Here is a 14591-nt window from a genome sequence, read left to right as displayed (position 1 = left end):
CTTCATGTCTTGTCTCCTGTAAGGATTCCATTCCTTTTTCTTAATTCCTCTGTCTCCATTGTATCTGCTCCCAGGATGAGGTCTTCCATGCCAGATCATCTAAGATGTCCTCCAAAAGCTGTCTTCCCCTTCAACTCTGCCCTCACCTGCATATCTTCCATTACCCAACATCTACCCTGGCACCCTCTGGCCCACACACGCAACAAAGACAAGATTCCCCTTGTCTTCGCCTACCACCCCACCAGCCTCCACAACCATTGCATCATCCTCTTCCATTTCTGCCACCTAGTGCGTATGCCACCATCTTCCCTTCTCTCTGCCTTCCACAGGGACTGGTCCCTCCATGACTCCCTCGTCCACTACTCTCTTCCCACCAATTTTGGCACTTAGCCCTGTGACCGCAGGAGATGCTCCACATACACTCCTTCTCCCTCACCACCATTCATGGCCCCAAACAGTCCTTCCAAGTGCAGCACTGTGAATCTTCAGGGGTCATCTACTGTATCATTGTGGTCTCCTCTACATAGGAGAGACTGGACACAGACTGGGGATTATTTCGTTGAGCACCTCAGCTTTGTCCGCCACAATAGCGGAAATCTCCCAGTGGCCGCTCATTTCAATTTTGTTCAAAATCTCATGCAGTGTCAGACTGAGACCATCTGTAAATTGGAGGAACACCACCTCATATTCCATGTGGGCGCCCTACAACCAGATGGCATTAATATCGATGTCTCCTGTTTCTGTCTGCTCTGCCCTGCCCCCATATCTTTCCCTCATCTGTCTGTATTTTTCTTTTCTCTCCTTTCACAGAGCCAAAAATAACACCCCCTCCACAAATCAATTCTCACCTTTCCTCTCTCCTGACCTCTTATCATATCCAATTAATACCTTTTGTCATTTGGTCTGTGCTTTTTTTTTCTCCCTCCCCTTTTCCCCCAGCTTTTTAATATTGGCGCCTACCTACCTTTTTTTCTTGTACCTTGAAGGAGGACTCTGACCCAAAATGTTACTTTTTTTTAGTATCTTTAACACTTATGGATGCTGCGAGACCCGCTGAGATCCCTCCAGTACTTCTGTGTTTTTACTACAATCACTTTCATGTTTCACTTAATCCCTGTTGAATTCTCTTTCATTACTGGCATAAACTGGATTGAAAGAGAAGTTGTTTTTGGTTTTTTTCCCCCAGATTCTTCATAAATTGAATCAGATTTATATTCTTTCAATGTTCTGGATGGTTCTATCAAAAGTCAGTAAAGACTTTTGGCATGAACCTCATTTGTATGCGTGTGTGAATGTGGTCAGATATAAATAGACTCCCCACAGAATTCCCTACTAACAGTTGGGACTTGATATGTGGTGAGAACAGAACAGGATGGATTTGTGCAGGTCGTAGATTGAACTGTCTGAGTGATAGCCACACATCCCGGCCAGATTGTAAATGAAGTCTGACACAGTAACACGATGAGATATCCCTTTTTGATGATCACCCTTCACTCTTAGAATCTGTGACTAACTGCCTACCAAATATTATTCTATTTAAAACCAATTACAATTCTGAATCCTTTTCCAGAACTGTGAAGATTTTTTCCACTCGAAGTTTGATGTAATATTTTATGATGTGATGTAGTCAGTATTATCATGGAAAATGAAGAATAAGATTGGAATACACAAACACAACTCTCTCTCTCACACTATTTCAATTTTAGTTCTATCGCACATGGTGCACTCAAGACAAGATCACCAATTAAATGGTGCACAACAGGGTGCACACTTGATTCTTTGACAAAGTTAGGGGTCTGAATTCCAGTCGAGAGTGCAAAATTGAGCGATCCACAAGGAGCATTTCATGACATCCAATTTGTGCACCATTGCGAAATTCCCTTTTTTAGGATGATGTTAAACTAAAGCCAATTCTGCTCATTAAGGGAACTCAAACATTTCTGTGATATTATTTGAAGATATTTGTATGAGGTTCCTGTTTCCCTTGAGCCAATTAAAGCCTTATTTGTTTGGATCTTCTAAAAGGGGCAAGCAAAGAGACAAAGATTTTGATTAAAACTATAGTTGTTTTTAAAAAAATTAACTGAATATTGCAACTAGAATCTTGCTGCCTTTGTGAGCAAGTCCTTCAAGTAAATAACTTGGCCTATTTTATAGAATGAAATTCTCCCCATGCCCTGACCATTGTTTATCCCTCAATAAAATATGTGGACATTTATTGCTCTCTGTGGAAGTATGCAATGTATATGCAATAAAGTGACTAAATTTGAGAAGCAATTGGATGTAAACTTTTTGAGAAGGTCTGAAAATTATTTAAGTAATTTGTGTGGGGGGGGCAGGGGAAGCTTGTTACTTGTACTGACATCTCAAAGGCAGTTGTGTCCTTGTTTAAATACTGGCATTAATTTCCATTTATATCTTGGGACAAGTTTTAACCCAGCCTTCTGTCTTTGCCCAGCTCAGAAGATCCAACAAATAAGGCTTTTACTTCCTTTTCTGTGTCCAGAAGAATGAAACTCTGACAGATGCTTTCAATGTTTTCCTTGCATTGCAGGTGGCAGGTCTGAGGACAATTTAGAGTGAGTTTATTTGGTCTGAAAGAGCAGCTTCCTTAGGTTTGACAGTCATGTGATTTAAATTAATTGCACCATGGAACATGCTGATGTTTATGTGATATTTATCCTGATTAATATGGAATAGCAGTAAGTTATATTTAGCAGTCATACCATTTGAAAGTCAGCGCATTGTATTTAGCAGCTTTCATTGGAACACATTTTATTTTTTTCAGGTCATGGCTTCAAATTTGCTCCAGTGGTTGGAAAAGTCCTCTCCGAGCTCTGTTTTGGAAATAAACCATCCTACGATCTTTCTCCTTTCAAAATTAATCGTTTCTGGTTAAAGTCTTCGCTTTAGAGTGATGGTAAAACTTTGAATCATAATTCGCATGGAGAAATGTATTCCATCAATAAAAAAAATGTCAGGTAAAATTTTGGATCAGGAAATAGAAGCTTGTGTAATGGTTTTTTTGAAAACCAGGAGAAACTAATTATTTTTAAAAGATTGAATCATGCCAGAATCATTTGTTGTTTGAAGGAAAAGGACTCAAGAGGTACAAGAAGGTTTTCAGCTGCTGTGTTTTGATAAAAATCAACTGGACTGCATTGTATCAACCAATTATTGTGTTTCAATGTTAATTAAGTCCCGAAATTCAAATTGAATTATGATTTCTGTTCTTTTTAAGTTGGCAACAGTTAACTGTTGGAGGAAAATCAGAATTTAATCATTGCAGTGGAAACACAAGCAATAGATAGATGAACTTGAGAGAAGAGCTTTCACTTTTGAATTAATTTAAACAGGGTTAATGTTCTAGTTAACGTAAAGTGGGAGTTTGATCTGAAAAGTGCCTTCTCGTAAGAATACTTCCCATGTGGTTTTCATTATTTTGTGTTTTGTTCAGCAGCCTTTTTATCCTTCAATATCAGGGATGGCTTGCTTTTTATTTCATATTTTTGCATAAAGCTTGGCAAATAGCCCTTCCGGCCCCACAAGCCCATCCCGCTCAAATACCCCAATTTACAACTGGTGGGTTTATGATTAATGCCAGTGAATAGCTTGTCTTCTGAAATGGAGATCAAGTGAGAGGAGAGAAGTGTCAGAAATAGTTTGTGTATTTGAGAGCAGAGTTGAGGTTAATGACAAACTTTATAAAATTAAGAAGTTCTCTATGCATTCTCTTTGGAATGAAGTCTGTTCAACATGGGCAACAAAAAGACTTGTGCAGCTGGGATCCCTAAGAGTTCCTTCAACACTCATTTGAAGGAAATCAGGGGTGTCAAAAGAGAAGTTGTTCGGGGTGAGAATGACTTCTACCAAATGGACGAGGAGTGTTGTTGGAGGAAAGCTAATTGAAGCATGGTTCCAGGAAGAAGCAGAAGCCTTTAAGACCTTCCTAATGGGGAAAGGTCTGACGATTGGGCCAGGGGATGAGAATATGCCATAATAATGGAAGGCATATGAAGCATCCTGGATGCAGGTGAAAGGGGACAAGACAAAGATAGAAAGAATGGAGTCCATATATGAGGATATAAAAGGTTAATGGGGGCAATAGTAGGGAAAAGCATAGGGCTTGCCAGGACAAAACTGTTTGTAGATCTTGGGTAAGTGATGGAAGCAGGGTTTGGGCACCATCAAGTTGAAGGTTGTGGAGGGGAGACCTCCTGTTGCGATGAGATCTGTGACAGTGAGGGGAAAAAAGTGGGCGTTGGTGAGGTTGTGATCGATAGAAGGAGGTATCTGAGAGCTGGCATCTGGCCTCTGAAAGGTAGAGGTCAGTGCACCAGACCACTGTGGTAGAGTAGTGCTACTCAACCCACTGAGTTCCTCCAGCTGATGGTGTTTGTTTTTTTGCTCCACTGCAATGGATTTCTTTTTGCCTCCGTACAAGTTAGGATTTTGCATAAAGTCGTAATAATGGTGCATTACATTTTCTTATTTGAGGTTAGGCTTGTCACTGAGTCAGCTTATTAGTATGTGTGAGAAGGAAACTATACATTTTGGATGCACATTTCCTCGACCCTTTAAATAACTATGACATGCTCATATGAAGACCTGTCTTCATAGGAGCTGAGTGCTCTGTTCACGCAGATTAAAAATGGAAATATTAAGGAAGATTGCTGTTCATCTGTAATACTAATTCTGTCGCCGTGAGGAAAAGCCATGGCAACTGCCTTACTTATAGGAACTTGTGAACTGTAAATTGGCCAATACTTTTGACAGTTTCACTGTCATTACAGTTGCAATCTTTGCTGTCATTAAATCATAAAATTGTTAGCAATTTAAGTATTTCTTTGCATTTTGTGCAGTCAAATTGCTCTTGGTGATGTGGAGCCTTCCCACAGATTAGTGCTATTTGGGAGCTTTCTCTAAAGTAATCAAGGTAAATTGTAATCTGGAGAATTTTGGGCATTGACTTATTCTTGCTGTAATTATTTTACTGTAAAATATCCTGAAAATGAGCTATGAGTGACATTAATTTGTCCAGCCACAATTATAACACCCTCTGGCTGTACATAACTTCATTTTATATATGTGGAATAGAATTTTCTAAAGATAAACTAAAATTAGATTTTAATTTTATTTTGCTTTATGAATCATTGCTTGATTTGCTGGACAGCAGGATCTCCCTGAATTGATTCCTGTCAAGAGCAAACATCAGGAAAAGATAAGTTCACACTTCAGAAATCAATACATTTTTGCAGACTATTTTATTATGTTGCTATAAAATAGAAGATCCAGTTGATGTATATTCTGCCTGAAAACCAATTGTTCTACAAACAGCAAAGGAGGGAAAGGAAGAAATGGTCAGCTTCTGCAATGTCAATATTTCTGACATAATGGCCAATAACACACTAATAATCGTGATTAAGAAACTCTTTAGGCCGCTGACTTTTATAAAAAAAAGGCCAACTAAAAATCTAAGAGTTCTTCTATGCAATGAGATTCCTTCTCATTGTTCTAAACTCTCATCGCTAACTCCATCTCTCTTTGTGCCAGTCATACATTTCAGCAATCAACCTGATAAAACCTTTGCTACATCCCCTCCAGAGTCAAAGAATCTTCCTCATTTGAAGAATCAAAACTGCACACACAACTCCAGGTGGGGTCAGTATCATCAAGGTTCTCCAGAAATGAGGTAGAACATGAATTCTGCCATTTTCCAATTAGGATAGGGATAAAGTTTAATGATTGCTTTCATATCATGTATTAATCTGCTGCTAAAATGGAGCAATGTTTACCTTTGTGGCCTTTTTAAGATCGTACAGTCTAATTGCAGAAGTCAATTAGAGGATAACTGTTGAGCAGGTTAATAAAAAGCAGACCAGAAAATATGATTTCTTAATTAGAAGCTCATAGTGGTGGAAAATTGCCTCTCAAATATAAAATAATTGGCTTGTTGTAATGCAGAAAAGAGTTTGTGATTGATCATTGATTTTTTGTCGGTTCATCTATTGCTTTGAAATGAAGGACATTTTTTTTGTTGTTGTGCATGACTAAGGACTTAAATAATACTCCTTTTGTGATTCACATGAATAGTAAATTATGCGCTCTTTCTCAGTGTGGCCTTAAGTGCCACCACTATTTATAATGGAAATAGTGAACCCACACAACAACTAGCTGTTAGGTTGCCTGAGAACGATAAGATTACTCAATGAGAAATGAAAGACATATTTAAATAGCAGGAGTTCCTTGCAATTTAAGTTTATGTAACTTGCCCATTGTTCTCTTTTAATTTAAGAATATGACTAAGGCTGTTTTATGTCAAAATAAACTGATTTCTAGTACTCTGTTCATTTATTTCTTGTTGAGAACAGACTTTAATAAGAAACTTTTACTCTAGGTATTTTTCCATTACAAAAGGTACTTTCAAGCAGGGAAAACACCAGTCTGTAAAGGGGGAGGTTCTTCGCCCTTGTATCTAAAGACATACCTTTCTGAATGGGCCATGACCGGCTCCAAGGCAGTGATTCCAACCCTTCTCTGGGAAGGATCATTGGAGGAGGGCTACATCCTGCTGCCTGACCCGAATGTAAGCGGCTGGATAGGAGTGGGCTGATGATGTCAGCCCGCGACCCATCTCCTCATTCACCCCTCTCCCTCCATAACCCGCTCAAGGCCAGGACAGTGGGCGGGAGCAGTCTGGGCAGCCAGTGCAGGCTGTGAGAGCCTCACCAGGCCACCTTGGCCTTCAGGGCTGCACACTGCAGCTCAAAACGCAGCAGAGCAATGGCTGTCTTCCCTTCCCATGATCCCACATAGCTGGAATTGTTTTGGGAAACAGCGGTTCCAGTTGTGTGGGGGTTTTATGGGTAGAAAAGACGGCCATTGCTTTGCCACTTATTTATGATGGGTGGCACTACGGCACCTGTCGCCCCACTTCCATTGGCTCTGGAGGGAGCTACAAGGCAGCTCTCTATGAATTGGATGCTGGAGCAGCCTTTTAAGGCTGCTGTGTGAAAGGTAAGTTTTAAGTTTTCAATCCGCCCTTGTAGCTGGCCTCCAGGCAGAGCCCTGACATGAAATGCCCTAAAGTGAATTTTAAAATTCACTTTAAGTTGGGACACTTGTGAGGAAATTTTTTTTAAATGTAATGTTGATGAGACTGGATTTTTTTTTCTTGCACAAATCGATTGTTCATTCAGTTAATTATTTCAGAAAGGATTCAAAAGTAATTCCTCTTTAGTTTGGAGAAAGACATGTTGCAATAAGACAGCAGAGACAATAAGGATCTTTATCTCTTAACCATCTGTTTATTTGTAATCTGAGAAATTTTCCAAATTACCTTAGGTAAGGAGAAAAAAAGCAGTCAATCAAGACTGATTAGGGAGATTTTATCCTGCCCATCCTCCTGGGGGATTGTCTCTCATGGAAAGAGCTGACTAAAATTCAAGGATTACTCAAAGCCTTCTTGGAAAACTGCAACTTTCCTACTGATTCCAGCAGAGGAGAAGGTTATCATACCACTTGGAATGGTCAAGTCCATGCAGCAGGGGCATTTTAAAGCTGTGCATAAGCTTAATCTTTGGGAGAGTATGCAGTTCCCACATTGAGCTCCATAATCACCTCAAAACCAATTAAACTGAAGTGAAAACAAAAACATACTTTAGACCCAAGAAGAGGACATGGAATCTTACTTCAGGATCCTTCAACTGATTCAAAACAAAAACGTTCTTCAAAATAGAACAAGTTTTGTAATGTAACATAGACCCCAATGATTATAATGCTCATTGTACTAAAGATTGAGAACAGAATTTTGCTTGCAATTATTTATAAATTTAGATCAATAGCACGTTCCACTAGACAATGAAGATTTTGCTTTCTGAATGCTTTGGGGTGTATTTTATGGATTTTGAACTGCTGTCATGAAAATTTTCCTATCACATACCATTTTCTTTTAGATAATAACCTATGTTTGTGATTTCCTGTCATGTTTTAAGTCCACTTCAAGCAGACAAAAACCACGAAGTGCATCATGTCATTGAACATTTATTTTCTGCATTCGCACTTGGACGTCTTCCCGGCTGATCTCAGTGCAATCAGTGACGAACACGGTGAAAGGTTTCTCCAAGACATTGGGACCATGGAAAAGCGGTACCAGGGCAACTGGAATCCATCAATGCCGGCCAACTCTTGTTGGATACTGTCACAAGGCATTAGAGGCGGAGTACAAACAAAATTCAACGGATAAACATTTTAAGGTCAGTTGAACTTATTATTATGCAATTAAACATGCTAAATTCAATAAAAGTTCATTTAACTTTTCTCCAACTTCCTACATGATCCAGCAAATCTGAAATTACCTTTGTGTTCAGATTTAATTTGAAATCATAATCCCCCGAAGGCAAACCTTTTGGAAAAAATTGTTTGGTGATATTGGTTTTAGTTTATTAATGTGCAGAATTGTTCCACTGAAGGATTTATCTGGAACTCCATTCAGAATGGAGGAGGGGGAGAAAGGTAATTCGTAAAACAATTTTTTTAATCATTTAAACAATTTTATAAAGCTTAGCAAAATACCGTATCATGATTCTATTTCTACGTTTTGATACCATATGGTGTAGTAATGCAGCACTTTGAACATCTCCCTCAGCTCCTAGGACCTGATCGCTTTTCTACAGAATTTTGTATGTTCCCAATAATGTGTTGGCAGTTTTTAATTTTATGTACAGCCTAGTAGAAGCTGATTCCAGCTACTTAAACCCAGTTGCACCAAAATTAGCCGACAACCCCATATGTTTTGGAGGGTAGGAGGAAATTGGGGGGGGGGGAAGACATGAGGAGAACATACGAACTCCTTACACATAGTGCCAAATTTGAACACAGGTCTCTGACATTGCAATAGTATCACATTAACCATACCACCCCCAAATTTCACTGGCTGCTGTGAATCACCTTTACAGTCAAAGTGGGAGTTGCAGAAAAAAAAATAAATCAAAGGGGATTTGATGGGCATCTGAGAAAATAATTTGTAAGAATACAGGAAAATGAAAGGGCGAATAGGACTCAGAGGATTACTTCCCTGGGAATTGGCATAGACTCGATTTGACTGAATGACGGCCTTTCATCATTGCAAGATGAAGGTAATTGTAAATAATATTTGGATGACGTTTGTATAAGAACTTAATAAAAAAACTCTATTTTGAGCAACAGTGTGGAGAGACGCAGGACCAAGACTGTATTCTGCTCGGTGGCCAGATTATCCTTGCCAAAGGACAAAAAAGGTGATGCCACCCCCACCACATTAGAAGCAGTCACTCTCAAATGTCCAATTGATTGGCTTACTCATGTCTGGTAGGAGATGAAAATACTCCTGGTGCTCCTATCTTTAAGCCTTTTTGGCAAAAACAAAGAAAGATGAAAGTGCATGTACAGGGTACTTTCTAACTAGCACAACAAAATCAGTTGAACTTGGATGTATACATTTTCTAAGATGTGTACAAAACAATGGTATGGCAATTCTTGTTCTGTATCAAATCACATGGCGTAACTAATACATGTGATCAGCTCTGGAATGTTACATTTTGGATTGAAATTGTTGAATTTGTCAGCTCTTCTCTGAATGCTGTCTTTCTTATGGACTTTTTCATTGTTTGTCATGTGTACCAAGATACAACTGGAATTAAACATTGAAATCCATATGTCCGACCTTGGATTGGAAGGAACGAAGCAGGAGAAGACTGTTGTGCCTGAGGAACTCCTGCAATGATAACCAAGGGCAAGGGTGATTGAGCTTGAACAAGCACATCCATCTTCCTTTGTGTAAGGTATAACTCCAACCACTATGGTATACTAAATTTTCTTTTTGACTTTGTTTTAATTTGGGTACCTTGGAGTTCTCTTTTCAAAATTGTGCTCCTGGCAAATGAGACCTGCTTTTGCCCTCCTTTCGACAACCTGATTTTGGATGCCACCAAGTCTGTAAAAGATTATTGACCATTCCCTCCTTCCCAAGGTGGGTACCAGTATGTATATAATCAATTAACAGAGGTTGAAATTGGGTGGGAAAGCAAACCTGACTAAATTGCATAACTATCTTTGATATCAACTCTGGAATTCAGCTATTTGTTTAGTGAATCTATCATCCAGTCAGGAGTTTGTTTTCTTAACATAAGTTCCTCACCCTTGCACAGTTTGGATAAGTACTACAGTACTGGGTAACACTGACAATTATTTTATTTACTATTCTGGTATTGAGTAGAATGGGTGGTAATTAACTTCAATAAACACAAGTAAACTTATAAAAGTGGGGGGAAAAAAGAATCTTGCCACATTTTCATCCAAATTATATTCTCTTCATTCAGCCCATTAGTTGCGTGCTGGCTCCCAGCACAATGATTGCATTGCCCTTCCCCACAGCCCTGCAGTTTATTCTCTTGAAAAAATGAACACCATCTTTGTTTCACTTTCCTTTTTGCCATTATCAACACCTGGGTAATTAATAGTAGATTAATCCAGCTGGTATTTCTATGGGATGTGGGAGGAAGCTGCAGAAATCAGTGGAAACCATGCTGCCATTAAGTAGTATATGTAAACTCCACAGAGAAGCATCTGAGGTCGATCAGAATGGAAAACAGCTCTGATGAACCAACACTAACTGCCAGTGCTACGTGGTCCCAAATAGGCCTATCACATTTTTCTACTCTTCTGTGGTTGTGAGTATTTCTGGCAAAGTAATCATCTCATCTGGGGATGTCATCTGCAAGGTTGACTTTATTTACACTGTGAAATATATTTGATTTGCATAGCTGAAGTGGAAGTCTCAATTGTAAAGAGTCCACTGGAACACATGAAAAATATGATGTTTTAACATTAGAGATGAGAGGCTAGAGGGGTCTCTGTAACATCTCCATATCAATTAGGGACCTTGAATAGCACAAGTTTAAGGTGAGGTTAAATTGACATATTTTCAGTGAAATCAGGACATCCTAATTTTTGTGAAAAGACCCCTAAAATGTGAGAGACTGCATAGAAAGAATGTAAAATGGAAATGTACATGCAAATAATTAAATGGTTTAATTTCACTTTTTTTTAAATGTATGAAAACGAATCCTGGAAACTCAAAGGCAACCAAAAAGTTTATTTTGAAACATAAATAGTCAAAAAAATACATAACTGAGGACAAAATGGTTTTCTGATGTTTGCAGTCTTTCAAAACAATTTAAATTTATCGTCCTCTTACACAGTTATTCTTCTGTTAAATCTATTTCCTTTAAACTACAAGAGCAAACTTTAAAGCCAGGACTACAAAACTCCTTTTATAATTACAATCCAATTTGAAAATTAATTGTATCACAGGACTTTGTACATCAGTGCTACATTTTGATTAAATGAATCAAACAGTACCATTTAATAACATTTCAGTACAAGTATTAATAAATCTTGCAGCACTGCAATCTGCTATTAATTGTACTAAGTAAAGATGTACATGGACTGCATTCTTGAAAAGTGCACAGTTAGATAAGGTTTTTATATCCAATACTTACGGCATAATGAGTCGCTGACCCTTCAAGAAGGTAATCAGAATAGTATTTGCAGTTGGTTTTATACAGTAATCTAGACAATTGTTTAAATAATCCATGTAAATTTATGGGAAAACTGTGTCGATATATAAAGATGGTAATTGTTTCATGGACTGCATCAAAGCTCCAATCTGGTTTTCGAAGGTCATCAAGTTTAATTTTGTCACAAAATAGTGAGACCCCCTTCCCACTGCACTAGGTATTTAGTGACAAACTTGCACTTGGATCGATGAACAAGGAGTTAATTTCATATAACATCCAAAAATCAAAGAGAACAAATATAAAGGAGTGAATTCCTTTGAAGAAATGAGGACAGTATAGATATTTAAGAAGTACCTATTTTAATTTATTAACATCCATTTCTTCCCAAGCCTTCATTTTCTGATCTAAATTATACAATGATGGAGATCAAAAGATGTTACCCATTACATTTTGACACTGAATTATTTTCCTGATATTATAAACAAGCACAACAATGAGGTAAAATACACAAAAGTGGAACTCAACAATTACTTTTTAAAAGTATTTATCTTCCCAGTGCTGTTCCTTTCTAATTACTTTCTGATCTGGAAATATCCCTTAATTAATTAAGATTAAATCTACAAATTATTTTTTAACTTGTCAGTGTGTATTTTGAGAGGTATCAACTGTATCTCACTGTTTTGTTTACAATTAGTAGATAAGCATAATGTGTAAGAGTGTAGACATCAATACACTGCCCACACAATATTTTTTCCCCAAAAACTATTAACATGTGCACACACACTCTTTAAATCAAAATAAAACAGTTTGAAGCCAAATACTGTAGTTGTTTTGCCATTATATTTGTTTGTATTTCCAGTTTACCACAGCTAAATACGAAATAATATTTGGCTTGCTTAATGCTAACTGCATGTAAACCTCAGTGGCATTCTAAATCCAACCAGAGATGACAAGTTTAAATTAGAATTTGAAAACAGGTAATTGTAAGAAAATTCAGCCAAAGCAATAGGGAGACAAAAATAAAGTTTTATCTCTCAAGGTACGAAAATAGTGAAATGATAGCAGCAGGCATCCGTAACTGTAAGAATTCCAATCCTAATGCTGTACACCAAATTAACTGTCAAGTAAAAGCAGTCTATCAAAATCATGCAAATTTATCACCAACATTATACTCATACTTCATCCTTTTCCCCCCAATTGTTCTCATTATTGTCGTTTAACACTGATGTATAACCCCAAGAATTTAAATCTCACTTGCTGTACTTCTTCAGTTTGTAAGAATCTGATGTTAAAGAAACCCTGATTGTTGTTATGCATTGGATTCCACAGTTTTGCTGTCATTATCACTACTGCTGAGTGGTCGTCTTCTATTGGTTTTAAAGTAGTCTTCCACACCATCTGTTTCATCATCAGACTCGATCATTGCAGTGTGCCGACGATACAAAGGAGGACTGTGAAACAGATCGGGGTGGGGGAGGGGGTGAAGTTTCATTACAAATGTTTTCTACAAGAGAATTAAAACTATAGATTTATTTTGCAGAGCTTATAAAGTGACAAAAATACAGATGCAGTAATATTCCAATAATCCAGCACACTTGGTAGTACCAGTCGACCAAATTTTTTATACTATTGAATGTTATCTCTATTCACTGAAACACACCTTTACCTAACATTTTGAACATGCTGCAGATTCTCAGGGAATTTAAAGAGGAACAGGAATTATACAAGCAAACATTCCAGGCCCCAATCCTGACTTGAGCCAATTATCTGGCCCACAGCTCAGTCCCCAACCCTTAATGTATTCTAGACCCCAGGCCCATATTCTAGACTAACAAGTCAGCCTGACCATTATGACTTCTGAATAATTGAATGGCAATTTATTGGAATTTTACTACTTTATTTTGTTACTTTATTTAAACTCTGAAGATAAAAAAAAGCAGTTTCTTGATTAGTTTTGATTAATATCTCAGAGGTTTCATGCATAGTGCAATGTTGGGCCAAAAATCACCAGTCATTTCAGAGCTGATTTCAGCTTTTCTTCAGGTTTGTAACACATTAATGATAGAGTCATCTCCAACCAGCATCATGCTTAGGAACAGATAGAGTCCATCCACTCATCCCCCTCCCTTTATTCACCATAGAACATTACAACACAAAACTTGGCCCTTCTAGTCTGTCTGAACTTTTTTTCTGCTAGTCCCTTGGTACCTATCCCTGTGACCGCAGGAAATGCTACACTCACACCCACAACTCCCAGACCACCAAACAGCCCTTCCAAATGAAGCATCATTTCACATGCGAATCTGCAGGGGCCATTCTACTGCATCGGAGAGACTGGACACAGACTGGAAGATTGCTTTGTTGACCACCTCCTCTCTGTTTGCTGTTAGAGCAGGGATCTCTCAGTGCAACTCATTTTAATTCCCCCCCCCCCCACCCCCCATACAGACATTTCTGTCCATGGTCTCATGCACTGCCAAACTGAGACCACCTGCAAATTGGAGGAACCACACCTCATATTCCATCTGGCATCCTCCAACCAAATGGCATTAAAACATGGACCTCCAGTCTCCATCAACTTCCTGTCTCTCTCTTCCTCTATCCGACTCCTTTCTCCAGCTCTCCATTCACTAAGTTATTCCATCCCCCAGTCAATTCTCAGTTTTTATCTCCAGCCCTCTCATTCATGGCTAAGAGCCTGTGCTTCTTTTCCCCCCCCCCCTGCCCTTTCTTCTCTCCTCCACCCCTCACCTTTTTAACTAGGCACCTGCTATTGGAGGATTGATGTTGATCCTGCTTTTTGCTCATACCTTAATGAAGAGCACAGGCCCAAAATGGTGGTGTTACAGTGTTACAGCTTTGGGCCCTGGTGAGTTTGTCCAGCAATTTTATGCATTAACTACAATCAAAGCATCTGCAGACTTTCTTGTTTCACAGATAAAATTCACTTGCCAGAATAAAAAGTTGGGTGATGGGCATCCACAAGACATTTTGAGGCATATGTACCAGCCACCAACAAATTGTTGTATTATT

At 38.5% G+C, this 14591-nt stretch overlaps 2 protein-coding genes across 18 annotated transcripts in view; one reads left to right on the top strand and one right to left on the bottom strand.

Annotated features, from left to right (window-relative positions):
• Positions 1-6341, top strand: part of pipox (pipecolic acid oxidase) — an 80260-nt gene extending 73919 nt beyond the window's left edge. The window contains exon 8 of the mRNA XM_069911086.1: positions 2789-6341. Within this exon, the coding sequence (XP_069767187.1) occupies positions 2789-2913 (125 nt within the window). The 3' untranslated portion in view covers positions 2914-6341. The remainder of the gene's footprint in view (positions 1-2788) is intronic.
• A 4773-nt stretch (positions 6342-11114) lies between these two features.
• Positions 11115-14591, bottom strand: part of myo18ab (myosin XVIIIA b) — a 219893-nt gene continuing 216416 nt past the window's right edge. For 15 of the 17 annotated variants that reach the window (XM_069911043.1, XM_069911042.1, XM_069911044.1 and 12 more), the window contains one exon: positions 12920-13009. Coding sequence is in view for 2 of the 17 variants with exons in the window: in XM_069911055.1 (XP_069767156.1) it covers positions 12868-13009 (142 nt within the window). In the remaining 15 variants the exon portion in view is untranslated. Of the gene's footprint in view, positions 13010-14591 lie in introns of all 17 variants that reach the window. The other 2 variants (XM_069911055.1, XM_069911059.1) reach the window with 1 other exon arrangement.

Source organism: Narcine bancroftii, chromosome 14 (genome assembly GCF_036971445.1).
Source record: "Narcine bancroftii isolate sNarBan1 chromosome 14, sNarBan1.hap1, whole genome shotgun sequence".
Classification (NCBI taxonomy): domain Eukaryota; kingdom Metazoa; phylum Chordata; class Chondrichthyes; order Torpediniformes; family Narcinidae; genus Narcine; species Narcine bancroftii.
The sequence above is the reverse complement of the archived record's forward strand: the minus strand, read 5'-3'. Positions and strand labels throughout refer to the sequence as shown.